General features: G+C 39.2%; 1 protein-coding gene across 2 annotated transcripts in view; it reads left to right on the top strand.

The window, feature by feature from the left end:
• GADL1 (glutamate decarboxylase like 1) overlaps positions 1 to 14,163 on the top strand; it is a 121,999-nt gene extending 107,836 nt beyond the window's left edge. For both annotated transcript variants that reach the window (XM_032183193.1, XM_032183192.1), the window contains exon 15: positions 13,043 to 14,163. In XM_032183193.1, coding sequence (XP_032039084.1) covers positions 13,043 to 13,216 — 174 coding nt within the window. In that variant the 3' untranslated portion in view covers positions 13,217 to 14,163. The remainder of the gene's footprint in view (positions 1 to 13,042) is intronic.
• The last annotated feature ends 3,449 nt before the right edge of the window (positions 14,164 to 17,612 follow it).

The raw sequence follows: 17,612 nt of genomic DNA, 5'->3' as shown, positions 1-17,612 counted from the left end.
CAGGTACTCAGACCTCTTATTTCACTACTTTTGTGCGTCTTGAAGTTCACTAGTGTTTACACTTCCAACAGAAGATAGAAATAATATTTAATGGGAATATAGGATAGACTGCGGTGATCAAGAACAGGGTTCATCCATGTGAGTGTACTGACCAACAGTTTTTGTATCTGATGGTACTGTTTATGTTTTTCTTCTGATTTCTCCTAGTTGTTTCTCCCCAATTCACCTTGACCCTTCCCCATCCACACCTTTGGTCCTTTCACCTAAGCATCGCAGAATACATTTTTTTACAGTCCCAGACTTTTCTTCCTTCTGCATCCCGTAAGATGTACTGTACCCCTCTCCTTGCATTCCTGTGAGAGTTTTTCATTCATTGCTCTTTGTGGGTTTCGCACCAGGGGCAAGTGCTCTCCTTTGATAGTCGGAGGAGTAGTCCATGTGGTGTGCTCCATTTTCACTGATCAGGTTACTAGGGTTCCTCTGCCTGTCATTGTTTCTCTGATCCTTGCTGAGTCTTTGTGTTCTCTGTGGTTAGCTTTTAATCACATCACCTAACACGTATCTACCGTGTCAGTAACTGGGGAGCACATGGCTCTGCATGATCCTGCTTGTACTCTGGATATGCTCCCTCTGCACTGTGACCAATGCAGATCTTAGGCCTATGCAGGAAGGTAGATTTTAGATATCTTTGATTATGGATAAACTGTCAAGATAAGTTTAATTTTACCGTGCTTTAGTCACCTAAAAGCTGGGCGGAGGTGTTCCCTGAGGCCCACAGACAGGGAGAAAGGCTTTTCTAAATCAACTCCATATATCTTAGATGCCTGCTCTACGATGAGATAAATCACTCTCTAGAGGTGCATCGTTTCCTTCCTTAAAAGCAAAGCCTAAATGTTTAGGCTAGATGTCTAACCTTCAGACTGCCAAAATGATGGGAGTTGAATCCTACCTTCCATATTTTACCTTCAGTGCTGGAGGCCATTTCCCTGGGTAACACATGATGTACAGTTCAGTGCACCTGACACATCTTCTCAAGTTATTGCTCCCCCTATGTGTGAGGCTCTTACAAAATTAAGCAACTGCCTTCTGTATGCAATGCAGGTTCTGATGGAAAAATACCACCCAGGATTAATATTATAAGGAGCTGAAATTAGGAGCTAGGGGTCTATATTACTCATGTGTGTAATATAAGAATGGAATGACCAGGATTTGATTTTGTGTAGTCCATTGTGTCCATGCTAAATCTTCACGATCCATGAAGTTCACACCAGTTGCCAACCATAGGTATGTGTTGTGTTGTGCGGAGTGTTAACCACTGGAGGAGTTGTCATCTGTGCAAATATGCACTAAAAATATCCCATCCTGCTCACTAAATCACTAATGTACCTGAGTGGTGTCTAGCTTTGGCATAGAGTTGTGGTTAAGATCTTGGTTATTATTTCCTTTTTGTGTGCCTCGGTTACTTCGACAGTAAGTATAGTACTTCCTCTTGCGTGTTCAAAGGTAGGGATGGAAAGCACTGTAAATCTCCAAAGTAAGAGTAATTTTTCACTTAGAATTATGACTTCTGTGGTGTTTTTTTTTTTTTTTTTTTTTTGGGGGGGTGGGGGGGGTGGTGGTTCCTTCCCCCTCCCTCCCTTTTTTTTTTTCCTAACAGCAGCTGCTTATTGATTTGTGTTCTTGCTCCTTACCTGCGTAATGGATGGATGTGACTTTAGCAGTACCAGGTTTTAAGACAAATGAGAAAGTTCAAAAAATGGTATAGCTCAAGCAGAGTTTTTGAATTCTTAGCTAGATCCTTAGCTTAGATCCTGGTAGAAGAATGGAAGGAAGGTCTACAGCAGTGTGAAGGAAGAACCAATAAAATGTACAATAATGCAGTCATGATAGAGAAAAAAATATTTCCATCCTCAGGTATTTAGTTTTATTGGAAATTATTTGATTCAATTATCAAAAGCACAGTAATTATGACCCATGCAGTACTAATGACTATTGGCAACAAGACTCACGGGGACACACAATCTAATTAGCTTTAATGAGATGGATTTAATAATACATTGGATTAACATCTGTTAGAACCAAGTATCAAGATTTATTGTTCTCTGAATAAATATTGACCTCGTGTCTCAGGTCAATAAATCTTAAGCTTGCCTGCACTTAAATGAGTATCTACTTATTATGTTAACACTCTTTTGTTTTCTATCACCAACTTCAGTATGAGGAGAGCTGCACTTCTCTCCTGCTGTGTCAAACACTTCTTTAAGAAGTAGCAAGAAAGCATTGAATTTGCAAATTGAAGACAAAAAGGGTTGGAGCCTATACCCTTTGTCTTTTCTTCTTATAAAACTGCTCTTCCTTGTTGCTTACTAATTAGTAATCTCAGAAATGTCCAGAAAATATCAATAGTAATGCCACAGAAAAACTGTGTAGCTCGTATCATCTGCTCAGTTAAGCAGTCTTTCTATTTTGAGTAGCGTTGTGAGTGGTGTTGGGAAGATGTGTGAGGATAAGTTGGAGGAATTCCTCCTCCTCGATGTGTACTGAGATACCAAGATACTTCAGATTTCATTTTGTGCTTCAGATATTTAAGCGCATATTCCTTTCTAGCTGTAGGCATCTCAAGAGGATTGAGATGGAACATGTTTCTTTTTCATGCCTACAGGGTAGGAACTTCTTGATAATCTCAGAAGGGATCACTGTGGTCAGAAATATCTTCAAGTCTTACAACATATTTTGTAACCAAGAAGAGTTCCTTTTAAAACAGTAGAAAATATTTGAGACTGATATTCTTTCAGCAGAGTATTTAGACCTTCCTTTCAAATTTAATAGAGTTATAAGGGAACGTTTGTTAGTCTAACTCTACTCCAGATGAAGTCAGCTATAAAACTGCTAGGATCTCTCACGGCAGAATTCTGTAGGTGAATGTTGATTAATGTAGAGGATCTTTTTAGTAGAGACACTGATGAATTGGAGACTTTATAAATTTTGTAGGAAGATTATTTGTATTTATTGAATTCTGTGGAAACTTTTCAGTTATGGAAGTGAAATCCGGCAGACTTTAATGGATGAGTTTTATACATCGTAACTGCTTTCAAAGATCAAAAGGTTTTCTTACGCATGTTCTCTCTCTCTCTTGTAAAAATATGTATGCTGTGCAGAAACCTAGCAAAAATGTTTCCGTTTTTCTCCTTTTTTCACCCTTCTATTCTTTTATTTCTAACTGTATGACCAACCTTTACCTTTTTGGTGTGATTTAGAGGTTGCTGTGGCACTAAGGGAAATTGTGGAATTTACCATAATCCACGGTGAATACCGTAGGCCAGGCTGGAGAAAGAATAAGGTTCTCAGATCAGTTTGGTGTACAGGATTAGAGGATTTAATCTCTGCTTCTGAGTGTTGAGCCATAGCTATAGGGATGTAGAGTAGGCCCAACGTTAGCGATTTTTTTATTCCCTATATTCCTTTTGAGGTAAGTATGTTGTTACAAGTCTCTGCAGGACAGATGTTAAACGTTGAGCCTTTCCCCCTCCAACTGCTTTCAAATTTTCTAAGGATCAACTGCAATCTAGCTCCTTTTAATCATAATCATATATAATTTTGTTCTTTAACTGCAAGCAATTGTGGGTGCAAGCCATTATTTTCCCCCTACTTTGCAGCCTTTCATAGTGCAAGAAAATTTGCAAATTCTGAAACCCTAAGGATCCTGCTTTGCTCTTTCAGTTCAGCGTCTGTACATGGGCTTAAGGACAAAGATTTGTAACATATGTTGCTTTTCACTTGTGGAGAGAAAGGAAAAAAAATATGCTAACTGGGGATGAGTTGATGAGGAAGGCTGAGCTGGAATGAGTGTTATCCTGGGACAAGATCTATATGGATGAAGTGTTGTTGATTTTGGTAGGACTCCATGTGAAAGGGTTTGATAGCTTTATTTCATGTCCAGATTAGGCTTTAAGTAAATCAATCTTGGACAAGCAAAACAGTTATAATAAATGACAGTTATTGGTCCTATATTTCACTGGATGGAAGGGAGAAGGGGTCTTTTTTTTGTTAAATTGGGTGATCTGTTCAGACAGCAGCCCTGCTTTTGTGGTAGCAGTGTGGGTCATGGTAGAACAGCCCCACCTCTCCCAAACAGATTAGAAGCAGCCTCTGTGAAGGTCATTATGCTGTTTTTAAGGGGGGAGAGGGGAGGAAATCCAGTTTTGTTGTAATACTCGTTTTTCTTTAGAACTTTATAAAGAATATGAAAAAAGACTCCTTCCTGTTCTTTAATCATTACTCTAATGCAAATACATAAGGTGTTACCAGTTGGAAATCATTCCAACTTTCTGAAGCAATGTTCGTTCTTCTACTCAAGAAGTGTATTGAGTTTTTGAACTTGTGTCATCAAATAATGTAATCTTTCTATTGTAAAGTGCTCCTCCCAGCCACAGTCATTCATGTTGCACTGTTTTTTTTTTTTCCCCCGGTGGAGAAGGAGAACAGAAGCTCATCCCTATGCATACAAACTAAAAAAGTTATTTTTTTCCTGTTAGTTACTCTTGCTTTCAAGATGACAAGCTGCCCTTTCATCCTGCATGGAGAAGAGAGAGCTTGTCTTTGGCAGCATTGAAAGGACTGGAAAACCTAGTCACTAAAATGGAAACTTAGCAAAGTGTTCTGCAGAACCTTGCGTGCACTATGAAAGCTTTTAAAACAATTGTTTTTATAAAAACCAGTGGCACTCGACTCTCTTGCTACTGTTTAAGCAGTTCCGAGTGCTCTTGCCTTTGGACATTTCTCAATGCCTAGACTTTGCACATGACTTGTTAATAAAACCTTGGTAAAGCAACACAGAAATGTGAGAAATAACAAGGAACGTTATTCATAATAATAAGGAATCCATGTGAATTGTCTTGAAAAGATACGTGTACTCAGACAGAAGACAGCATGGGACTGCGTACCTGGAAAACAGTGGTGTTCAACAAAAGTTTTATCTGTAAGTGAAAACATACCCAACCATCTTCACATGCTGACTCGTGGCTTCTGTCTGTTGTGCCTCCTTCTCAGAGGCAAATACTGTTAATGTAAAAGCCTTGATCTGAACACTTTTTTGTTGCATAAATGACCGGCTAAAGAAGTCATTCAAGGCAATCAAAATCTGAAACCAACCTGTCATCTCCTATTAGTCAGGTCGTTTGCAATGATTTGTGGGGTTCATAAGTGGGTCTTCTGGCAAAAAGTAACCGGTGAGAAGATGATGGGCAAAATATAATAGCGTAGACATGCTGCACAGCCTTGCGTTGAAGGTGCATGAAGAATGTCTGTATCAAGACAAAAATACAGCTGCATCTGGTCTCCTTTGATATGCTAGTTGTTCCAAAGAATGTGGAAGTGGTTACTGCTATTTTGACAAATGCGCTTATTTCTCCTTTTGTTGCCTGGTGTGGCACAAGGGGAACACTGGCGCAATAGTGTACAGCAATAATTTATTAGTGGTTTAGGGATGTGGGCCCAGAACAAATTCTAGACAAAAGAAAAACATGTTTGGGTTTTACAGAGCGCCTTGGCTACAGGAACAAAGCCATGATTGGGTGTGCAAATATTTGGTATTTCGATTGTCCCAGTTGGGGTGACAGCTGACAAATGGTCCGAGTTTGTTTTTAATTATCACCAAAAGAAAAAAAAAAAAAAAAAAAAAAGCTTGTTGTTTCAAAGCCAGCAACTGATTTTGCAGCACAAGGCAACAAAAGATATTTAACAGTGGAGGATATACTTTCTCAGTGTTACAATATGCTGAAAGCACTATTACTTCCAAATATTTGTAGTATTTAGCTAGTTTTGTGATTACAACCAACCAAGCAAAGTGTTTTCTTCACTTGTATTGCATCCAATGATCAATACTAAAATGCCAGCTACCGTGCTCACTTAATGCTAACTGGTATCATTGGTATCAATGTTACCTTCTGCACACACTGGAAAGGGCAGCATATACGCGGTGACAGATGCTTGTGAGACCTATTTGGCACAAAAATTACTTAATATATATCATACTAGTGTACAGAGCACCCGTGAGGTATCAGGGTCAATTACAAGAGATATGTGAACACACAGAGACTTCACTGCCCGGAAGGGTTATAGGCCCCCTGTGAAGGGAAGAAGAAGCATGTTACCCAAAAGAGATTGAGTCATTTGTCCAAGACAACCCAAACAGTAGGGCAAGGGACCAATCCTGTTTGTTGAGTCTGTATCTATTATTTCAACCACCTCGCTATCGTTTAAGTAAGATAAGAACAATGTTGAGAAGACCCACTGAAATTAGAAGGCCATATATAAAAGTTTAAAATTGTGCCCAAATGCTTAATTGAATTGGGGTTTTGTTTACTTCTTGGTTGCAATTACTGTACAACAGTTGTTGTCTTGTGAATATACATGAATCTGAATCATTTCTTGCAGGAAGTGTAACTTGTCAGAATTTGAATAGCCAATAAGTCACCTTTTAAGTAAAAATCATGAACCTCTGAACAAATTTGCCTTTTCTAGGGAGGCCAAAATGGATTTTTGTGGTTGGATGAGAGAGACTGTTCTGCATAAACTTGTCTTCTATTGCAAGAAAGAATTGAGACGAGAACACAAAATGTGTTTTCCATTTTTGTGAAATCATGAGAATGTGATCTTTCCATTTTGTCAAAAGGGTGACTTTTTTTTGTCTTCTAGCTACAGCCCTCTGCCAATTTCTAGTGCAGCATTCAGTACCTCGGAAAGTTTCATAAAGGCTGTATTTGAGGAAGAAAAATAGTTTGATCTGCGAATATGCTGCTGTCCTTCCAACAGTGTCTAGCCTGCTTTTGCAGATCCCTAGAAAGATTATTGATTTACTGCAAGTGTGGTTTTCTCTAGTAAAGGCTGAAGGCTGTTTGCAAACTGCCACCTGAAGCGGATGCATAAGGAGGAAATTTAGATAATTGCATTCTGCTTCCATTGGAGTCTGCGGCAATTTTGAAATGATTTTCAGGAGGAGAGGAATGGGCCTGGTGACTGCGAGTCCCTGCTGCCAGGAGCTGGAAGAGCTCATCAGCTTTACTTTGCATAGGTGCTTGGGGAACTGGGAGCTGTTGGAAAAAAACATTGCAGATATAAGTTGCCAGTATTAACATTAGTTTTTATAGACACTTTCTGACTTTGTAGTACTTGCTGGGCTAGCAAGATTAGAGTCAGCTATACTACTAAAAGCTGTTCGCATGAGATTCCCAGCCAATTTTTGCCAACAGAACAGGCAGTCCCACAGATTTTCTCATACTTTCTGTCTTTTCTGGGGGGCAGAAATTCTACAGACATTTTAGTTAAGTGGTGTCAGCACTTTTGATCCCATGTATTTATGGCTGTACAAATAATGGATTTTATTATTTTTTGGTTTGGCCACTGAATTAAGAAACTGAATAGAATTCTTGGTTTTAGTTGACCAGAAATAATTTTTGTTTTCAGATGAACTAAGATGAATCAGTCTGCTTGGTTTCAGTTTCCTTATTCCTCTTCTACTCCCTGCAATAAAAAATGGGTCAATTTCCAACTGAATTTAAGTTTTAATTGAAAACATTGTTTTGAAACAACTATTCAAAATAATTTTATTTTATTTTAAACTTTTCCGGTTTCTGTATTTTTCTGACGAATGCTATTTTTTCATTTGTGCTAGTTTTCAAATTGACAATCTTTCTTCCTTCAAGCAATATATTTTTGCAAATTCATTGCTTAGTGGATTTGTTTTTAGTCAGCACTGTTACCAATTTGTAACTTATTCCCGTTGGCTTAGCATGTAAATAAGGAAAATACAAAATTTACAAAATGTTGCCCACAGTTTGGAAAACCTGTTGTGGTGGTATGTTAACATCTGATACGACTAGACTAATACAGCCAGAGTCTTTGAGAATTACAACAGTGCTGGTAGCGTTTGGGTAACAGAGGTATAGTGTTAGAGGTACAGAAAATCGTTTGTGATGGGACAGTTTGAAAATACTGAATTAGGTCTAAAAAGAGATTCATTACAGGTAACGGAAGGCTTTGAGAAAGAAATTCATACCCAAGGTAGGACAACCTTCCATTATCAGCAAGGTATTCTGTAGAGGTCCAACCTGAGTTTCCCTTACAGTGAGTGAAATCAAAAGTGTTATACTGTGACATGAGTAATGGGGCAGGAATATCACCTATTCAACAGAGCTGCTCTGGAGATTTCACTTTACGCAATAAATCCATGTGCTAGGAAATTATCACATCTTAAGAGCCGTGTTTACATAGCATGGCCACTTTGAGAATGGTTTTGGAGGTCTTGCTGTCTGGTAGGAGAACAAATGATCTCAAATAGGTGTTCCATCAAGTCCTCTGAAAGGATTTTAAGAATCCAGACTTGGGAGCTAGCTCTTGGAGACACTAGGCGTATGCTTTTTCTGCCGAGAAAGTGCTCAGCTTTGTTGATGAATCAGTCCTTGATAGCTGCTGAAGCATGTTATGTGGTCACGGCCTGAGCTTGGTGGAAATTCCTCAAGTGTTAGAGAGAGCTACATTAATTACCACTGAGGAGTCAATCGTGGGAAACACGGTGGTTTTTAAGGTACTGGCCTGTAGCACGATTGTGCAGAACCACTCTTCTCAAGGATACTTAAGATATGGAGAGGGAAACGTGATACTTTCCTGGTCCTCCTGGTGCATGTCGATACTACAGCTGCAGTGTCCATGCTGGACCTTTCTACTTACCACATAGATCTATGTCTGTTTATGCGCTGGGAAGGAACATTGTCATCTTCCACATGAATGTATATAAGGGTCAGTTACAGATTGGGCTCTTGACAAAAACAGCTTAAATTTTAGGCTAAAATTTTCTGTTGTTTCTAGTGTGGCTGAGTGCTGGCAGGGAGTAGGAGGAGAGGCCATCGCCCAGGTAAATGGAGAAGGGTTTAACTACATATGTCATTGCTGCTCTAATTTTTAAAACCTCTGCTATTAAAAGTAAGGGAAGAATCCAGGTGGCATGAGATGTTACAGCCCCTCTGTTACAGCATGGGGAGAACATGATGTACAGATCAATCCCCAAGCAAAGCCATTCCCTGGGCCTCCAGTTGTGTGCCATGTGTGCAGCTCTGCTGGAGGAGGGCCTTACACTCACTGCACTCCCTCCCTGCCTTCCTACTGAGTCTGATACCTAATACACTGCTGAACTGAGCTTTTAAAATAATAATCTCCAGGGTGGGCTGGCAGGGGAGGGCAATGGTGAGAAGGCAGTGGTGAGGAGAGGGAAAGAGAGAAAAGAATTTAGGTTTTAGGATACATTACACTTAGAATTCTGAGACTGTTCCACATATAGGCAACATAAAGAATTAGGTTTACAATATATATAGTAAGTTCCATAGTAAAATAATTGGACTGTTGAAGCAATCTTGCTCTCAATAAATTGCTTTCCTAGGAACTTATCCTGACTGGGGCTGTGCAGCTCTTTCTGATATTTGAACATCCTCTGTTCTCATTGACTTCAGTGGGAATTGAACTCATTGAACTCCTCACTAGGTAATTAGTTCCTTATAGGGCTGATTTTTCTGCTTCAAATCAGCAGTTGCCTTAACTTTCAGTTAGCAGTCATACCCAGTGCTCCTCAAATTCATGCCTTAGCATCCCATGCATCATTTAATGGCTTTTTTTTTTGTGAGACATGCACTCAAGCATTTGTGCAAATGTTCTGTTCCTTACTGTTTGCCGTGGATAGGATCCATAATAGTTTTGTTACACTGACTGCATCACATTAGCAAATAGAACATGCAAAATACGTGATGGAAAACCTTTCCAAAAATAATCCTGTCAAAAGCCTGCAAGACAGTTTTTAGTTTAGTTTAGGTTTGTTTTCTTTATAAGTAGGAAGTGTTTGTTTTGTCTTCAAAAAAGGAAGGATGCACTTCAAACATATTAAGAGCACAACTTCATTAGCATGGAGGACGAATGAGATAATGACTGAGATAATGAAAGAGAGATTTCCTACCTTTCCTTTCTGTGAGAAGATCTGTTGAAATGCAGAACTTCTGTTTTTACAGAACTTCTGTTGCTAAAGTTCAAATTGTGTTTGCTTTCATGGTCCCCATTTCTGCTGCTGCACATTTTGGAATGATGGATTGTGGAGCATTGGGTGTTGAGATGAAGAGAATCAATAATATGATACTAAAAAAAAACCAAACGGAATAATTCTTGATAGAACATCAATAAAGGCTAAAAGTTGCCATAGGGATTTGAATCTTAAAGAAGAGCTTAAGAAAGTATATTAAAAAGCATTCACTTCTCCCCTTGCACTTGTTCTGCTTTTGTTCCCTGAGTAGAGGTCGCATGGGGGTTCTTGTCAAGGACAGGGATAGAGGTGTTTGTTTCTTTTTCTGTATCAGTAGGTGCTCAGTATGCTATCTGCTGGTGTGATATCTTCTGAGCACTGTCACAGCATTGTTGCAATCTCAGCCCACAGTTGGCATGAATAAAAATGGAAGAGTAGAGCTCTTAGTAGCCTTATACACTGTTGAAGGGTTTAACACAGCAAACTATGGGAGAAGTAGCAGAACATGTATCATGACAAACTTACTTAGTGTTTAAGAGAATGTGTGTTGCAGGTCCATACATTGGCGTGAATAACCAAGAGTGATCCCAACCAAGAGTCTTTCCATTTGACTCCACTGCTGGCAACTTGGGCAAGAACAATTGGAGTCCAGATTTTGCCCTTGTGCTAGCACTGTACTGTAGAGCATTCAATCACAGAATCACACAGAATCACAGAATTTTCTAGGTTGGAAGAGACCTCAAGGTCATCGAGTCCAACCTCCAACCTAACGCTAACAGCCCTCCACTAAACCATATCCCTAAGCTCTACATCTAAGCGTCTTTTGAAGACTTCCAGGGATGGTGACTCCACCACTTCCCTGGGCAGCCTGTTCCAGTGCCTCACAACCCTTTCAGTGAAGAATTTCTTCCTAACATCTAACCTAAAACTCCGGACACAGTTTGGAATATTTGATCTGAAATAGAGAGGACTGTTTGCCAAGAAACATACTTTTCAGGACAAAGGAGGCTGTCTCATGCAAAATAACTGCCATCTCCATCCAAGCAGAACTCCAGTGCATTTTTCTTTTTGCTTGAGTATGGACTAAATGAGGTTAGTCTGATGTGATTCTGAGCCATAGAACAACAAAACCGAGGAAATCTTGAATCATTTGCCAAGCAGACAGAAACCCAGGTGGGAGATGTTTTTCTTTCCATGGTATAGGGAACGATTTGATGAATTCTCTTTCTAAATGATGCACGTGTTGCACATATACAGTAGAATTGTGATTTTGTTGCTAGCTTTCACTAGGATCTTTATGCAGGAGGCACGCCCGGAGCTCTACATTAGATTTTATGGAAATAGGTGCTGCTGAATGTGAGTGAAGGTATCACAGTATGCCTCTAACATTTCTGCTGTAATTCTTAGTCTTCCTGTCCTCATCGTTATCTTCATGTTTCTCAAATGTTTATCAGAACTACTTTCACAACTTATTGCTCAATTCTTGCTTGCAGCATTATGCAAAAAACAAACTTCTGTTTACAGATTGCATTCTGAAAGGATATTCATTGCTCTCAGGTGTATAATTCATACCGATGTCACACTCTGGACTTTAATTAGAATGCTTACTCCATCACTCTCATAGTTTAAAAAACAAACACTAAATAAAACACGTAGCTTTGTCACAAAGATAAACCAAATTCAGAGAGGCAAATTAAGTTAGAACCATACACATTCCTCCTCTGAATTCAATATACATTTTGAAAGAATGGTAATTTAGACATCTACCACTGAGCAAATATGGAAAAGCTAGGCTGTTAGTGTTGAAAACTGTAGGTGTTTCTATCTAAGCAAACCGTATGGGAGTTGCCTACTAAAATGTGCCATGTGAAAATAAAGCTATTAAGGCAAGGCTGGCATCATCATTTTTCTTTTGCAGATCAGGTGGTAGTTTCCAGCACTAACTTTTAGAGCTGAAATCAATTAATGCAGAAACCAAGGTTAGGTCATACACGTTTTTGCTTTGTTCCAAGTTAAACCATCACAAAAGGCTGCAAAGGAGTGCACTGTTCTGAAATACATTAGTGTTATTAGTAATATACTAAAATGCAACATGTCTTTAAAATATTACTTCTGTCAAAATACTTATGTGTGTTGAATTCTGTCTTTCAAGGAACAGAGTACTTAATCCAGCAATGCATTTAAGCTTATGACTTATTTCAAGCATGAGGACACAGAAGAACTGCTCGCATGCTTAAAGTTAAGCATAAGATTAATTGGACAAGGTTAATAGCCCTGCTGGGATGAGATCAAGTGTTCAGCTATAAGGACCTGACTCTGCCAATCTTACTTATGGCTCGTCCTGCACTGAGACACCTATGAGATTTCATCCCGTTCAGTGCAAGAGCGGAGTAGCCAAATGCTACTTGCATCGTAAATCTAAGAGATGAAATCTTAACCTCCAGGATCAGGACTTCTCCCTTAATATTGCATCACTCTGACTTCTCTGGCAGCTCAAGGTTCACAGGGTTTTAATGGAGAGTGTCCTCTAGGGAGGGCTGCTTTGCAGATGTGGTGGGACAAGGGCCATGAAGTACAAGTAATCATGCTTAGCCTAGTTAGCACAAGGAGATAAACCGTACCCTTAACCGGCTGCAGCTGATGTTCTGCCTGAGTTCAAACCTTTCTAAATCTAGGGCTTAGGAACCTTAACCCAAGCTTTCCCATGTTGCAGATGAACGCTGCAAGCAGTAGTCTTTTGAGTGATTTATATCTTGCTCTGATTCCCCTCGGAGTCCCATTACCTCAGGGTTTCAGTGCACGGTCTGCCTCTAAGCCTTCAGGTTTGAGCCTTAATGTTTCTTGGGGCAGGCAACTGGAAGACAGGCAAGGAGTGCAAGACTCAGACACTTCAAAAAAGCTTCATAAAGCAAAAAAAAATTTCTGTCCAAATCTGGCGTATTTCTGAGGGTGACAATAAGCCTTTTCTGTCTCTGCTTTCAGGTTGCTCCAGTAATTAAGGAAAGAATGATGAAGAAGGGCAGCATGATGCTTGGGTACCAGCCTCACCGGGGCAAAGTCAACTTCTTCCGCCAGGTGGTGATCAGCCCACAAGTGAGTCGAGAGGACATGGACTTCTTGCTGGATGAAATTGAACTGCTTGCTAAGGACTTGTAGCTGTAGCTCTGCAGCACCAGGCACTGCTCACGTGTGATATTTATGGACAGAGAATGGCAGCAGCATCCTGGTGCTATTTTGTGAAAGGTAGTAAAAAGCTTGACATATAGGTTGGAAACTGTTGTTTAACATAGTGATGTTCAGAGCTTTGCAGGTAGAATACCTCTTCACACAAAAGTATTTGCTGATGGGGGCTGAGACAGGCCAGTGCTTGCAGCACCACCGCCATTCTGGGAAGTGTTTCCTTGGGGGAACACTTCTGAAAATGGTGTCCGTGTCCCAAGGAGGGCAGCTGTTTATGGGGTGCCTGTGCACAGTGTAGCTCAAAGTGATCGCTTATATATACAGGCAATACTCCTCTTGAGTTACTGGTAGTAGTGAATTTAGCTCAATGAGCTTTAAAATGCTAGTTAGTTCTCTGTCTACTCTGTCAAAGCTGTATTTTGGTATGTGTTTAGGGGTAGAGGCCTAGTTGGTATTTACAGTAAGACTGGAAATCATAAACTTAAGGAGTTCCTCAAGGCCCCTGATTAGATGAGTTGCCCAGATTTTCCACTGTGAGCACCATCAGGCAATAGAACGAGGGCCTGGCAGGGTTGTGCAGTCACCATCCTTGGAGGTTTGCAGGGTCTGGCTGAACAAAGCCCCAAGAAGTCAATATTGACCCTGCTTTTAGCAGGTAGAACTAGATGACCTTCTAAGGTCCCTTCCAACCTAAATGATTTTGTGATTCTGTGAAGTCAAATGATTAGGCCTGGTCAGTGTTTGCCAATGTTGCCCACACAAAACATCACCAGTGCTACAGCAGTGCTGAGAATATAGGAAAGGTGTCTTAGAAATACTTAACTCTTTGGTAACAGGAGTTACCTGTAATTTCGGAACTGTTGTTCATCTTCCTCTATTTTTAAAGCATAAATATTTATTTAACAGATTTAGATGCACTTTAAAATTATTGCAGAGAAAAAAAAAAAAAAAAGCATATTTACCTGAAAGATGTGTATTTTTAAGCATGGTAACTGTATGTTAAGAATGTAGCAAAAATACGTATTTGTCATTGTCTGTCTATATTTGCCTACAGATTTTAGGTGACTTGGTTTTATGTTATGAGTGTATAATTTATATTTTGGCACTGAAATTAAGGTGGCAGTGATCAGTGAAAGCCTAATTGCTTTTAGGATGGGAACTACCTAAGTATTTCTGGTCAACCTTAAGATGCAAAATGAGGTTCCAAACTTTGTCTTAATGTTAAGAATTATAGTATACTTCTGATTTGTTTTCATTCTAGCTATAAAATGATCAATTTTGTGAAGACAAAAATTTATTTCTTGGGGTGAAGTTCTTGCAGCAGATTAATGGAAATAACACTGTATTTCACACTGTAATCAACACCTACTTACCTTAGTGTTTTAATGGTTGTTCCCTATCCTGTATTCGAGGTAACACCGACCAATATGAACCTTTCTGCTATAACATTTTCTGTATTGCTGAAAGTTGTCTTTAAACACAATGCTTTTATGTTTTCAGTTCCTACATTGTACTAGGATCCAAAATTGCGTGACATTCCTACTTCCAATCTCCAGGATGATGGTATAGAAAGTTTAACAAGGTCATAATAACCAAGGAAGTCACAATATCAAAGCAGTAGGTAAGAGGAAGAATCAAATCTGCAGAACTTGACAGATGTCTTTAACAGTGTCCTGGAAGTGAATTTTCTTGTGCTACTATAGGGAGTCATTGGATTTCAAACCAAACCCCATGCTGATATTAACATGAAAATAAATGGCAGAATATGGCCCCTGGATTCTGCCCTGTAATATGTGCAGAATACTTTTTTATTACCCGTTTTTTTATTACCTATTTTATTATGTGCTTTTGGGTTTACCAGTTATCATGATTTTGGAAAGCATTTCACTAAATTCAGGGCCCATAAAGCTTATTTAGCCTCCCAGTCAGTTGCAGAGTGTGGCAAGGGGTGCTGAATGGATGCAATGACTTGGCTTTTGCTTCTTAAGGCGGATAGGACTGCTAACCCTCCTCCTTTTCTTTTTCATCCTTGAAGTGAAAGACATGATAGTGTCAGGATTTTTTGATTATGATCCAGATTCTTGGTGAGTACTTAATTTTTGATTCAGGGGAAGCTATGTCACCTTCCATCAGCGAAGAATTTGACCTGTGGTGTTTTTTTGATGACACTACTGTCAAAAAAGTGTTGTCTCTCTTCACGTTAGTGCATTTCTCTGTGCAGATACTGTAGTGGCTGTAGTTCTTTTTTAAATGAGAGAACTTTTTCAACGTTTGCAGAAAATGTGTCTCAAGCCAACATGTGGGCGGATGTCTTTGAAGGTGTAGTTTAACCTTCCAGTGTGATGTGAGTACTTCATCTGATCTCTATATATTTTCTATTGTTTCTGACCCTTTAACACATCCAACGTGCGCGATACGGCGGTCTCATTTCAGGACTAATGTAATTTTTTCATAGTTGCTTATTTAGAACTGGTATGTACAAAATGTGTATTTTGTAGCTAATCGTTTTAATAAAAAGTGAAGTAAATGATACCCATATAAATAGAGGCTGTGTTTGTCATTTGTCAATTTAAAACTGCAGGGATATATATAAAGAAGGTGCCGATGAGCTCTCCAGATGGAGAAACAGCAAGCTGCATGCACAGCTTTAAAATGTGAAATCTAGTTTAACCCTGCTTCAGGATGTGGTTTATCTGTGTGTTGTGCCCATATCATCTTTAATAAACATCTTGGATGAAAATGTGTCACAATTTATCTTGCTCTTGCTTTCAAATGCAGAACTTAAATTATTTTTGCAGAAATAGCTGCCTTTTTTATTATTATTATTCTTTTTTTCTTTTCTATTTAACTATATGGGATTGGCTAATGAGTTCCCAACTCTTAGTTACAAGAAGTGCCATTTCTCAGCATACTACGCCGAGTTCTGAAAGTAGTGAAGTGCAGCTATAAATCAGTGTAGAAACCAATCCACTGGCAGATTCACTGTTTTTAATTTCTTGCGTCTACTTTTAATAATCTTTTTTCAATATGGAGCTTTAGGAAGAGAGGAAATATTTAGACAGAAGGGATGCTGAGGTAGTTTTTGCTATCAGTTCTGTGGATGCATCTTGTGAGAACTTTGGGCATTTTGTGTTGGATCCGGTGTGCAAAATCACATACACAAATCATCATGCCTAAAGCAAGCTGTCCTGGTCTCAGGGCTTCGAGTACGATTTTCTGTGATAGATTAATACTAATCAGTAGAGTCTGGTTATGTATGATTTTAGTTCCTCTGTCTCTGACTGATTTAAAGGGAAACCATTGCTGGATTGGGCCCTGAGTTTTATCACTGGGATCTTTCATTTCAATACCAGCAGTTTGGCACTCACAACATCTCAGTTTATCTAGTCAAGGCTCATGCCTGAAGATTCAGATTTATCTTTGTTTCTGTAAGACTGAATTGAGATGTATTTTCATTTGTATCATTCTATGATGCATTAAGATGCTCTTCAAATATCATTTGACCCTTAAAGGACAAGAAATGTCCTTTCAGAAAATCCTGGTAGAACAGGAGAGTTGAGTTGCCTTCCTAGAATGCCAAGTAAGAGTGTGTAAAAGCCTGCTCTGTGTTCAAGGCTTTCTCATACACACAGATCATAGCATTAGGTCATGCTCAAATAATTTTTATTTCTAAATCCTTTGGTAGCATGATCAGACTTAAGAAATTGATACGAAATGTTAACTGCAGAGGAGGAGAACAACTCAGAAATATTAAAGACTAAGTATGCTGTCTCTTTTTATATCACGTGAGCTCTGTGAAAAGTCAATGGTACACTAAAAGTGTCATTTTAGTCCCCAGTTTTCAACAGCTCCACATCAGCAGAGCCTCTCTTCCCTGGTGGCTACTTCTGTGGGCCATCAACAGGAGAGTAAAGTGTGCTCATCCTGGAAATTGGTTGCACGTAAGGCCCACTCACGTGCCTGCCCTCCTTCTTGTGGCATAATTGGTAAATGCTGATGAGTCATTTGAGCTTATAGGCACTATATCTCGTACAGTAACTGCTAAATATTGCTACCGTTACATACTGAAATAATGCAATTGCACACATTCATTATGTCTTAATTGCACATGCTAATTGCAGGTTAGATGCAATCAAAGCAACGCTGCCTGGCAAATGCACACTGCAAACCATGAGAAACCCTGGTGAAGGGGTTTTCTTCCTTTAAATTGAATCTAGTTTCCCACAATTACATGCTTTTGCTTCAGATGTACAATTAGATGTTATTACTCTAATTCTGTAACTACACAATAATCAACTAAAAATTACTTTGAGAAGCAAAACAAAACAAGGAAATTTGCACAGCAAGAGGTACAATAAAGAGAACGTCAAAG

This window comes from Aythya fuligula, chromosome 2 (genome assembly GCF_009819795.1).
Source record: "Aythya fuligula isolate bAytFul2 chromosome 2, bAytFul2.pri, whole genome shotgun sequence".
In the NCBI taxonomy this organism is placed as follows: Eukaryota; Metazoa; Chordata; class Aves; order Anseriformes; family Anatidae; genus Aythya; species Aythya fuligula.
The sequence above is the reverse complement of the archived record's forward strand: the minus strand, read 5'-3'. Positions and strand labels throughout refer to the sequence as shown.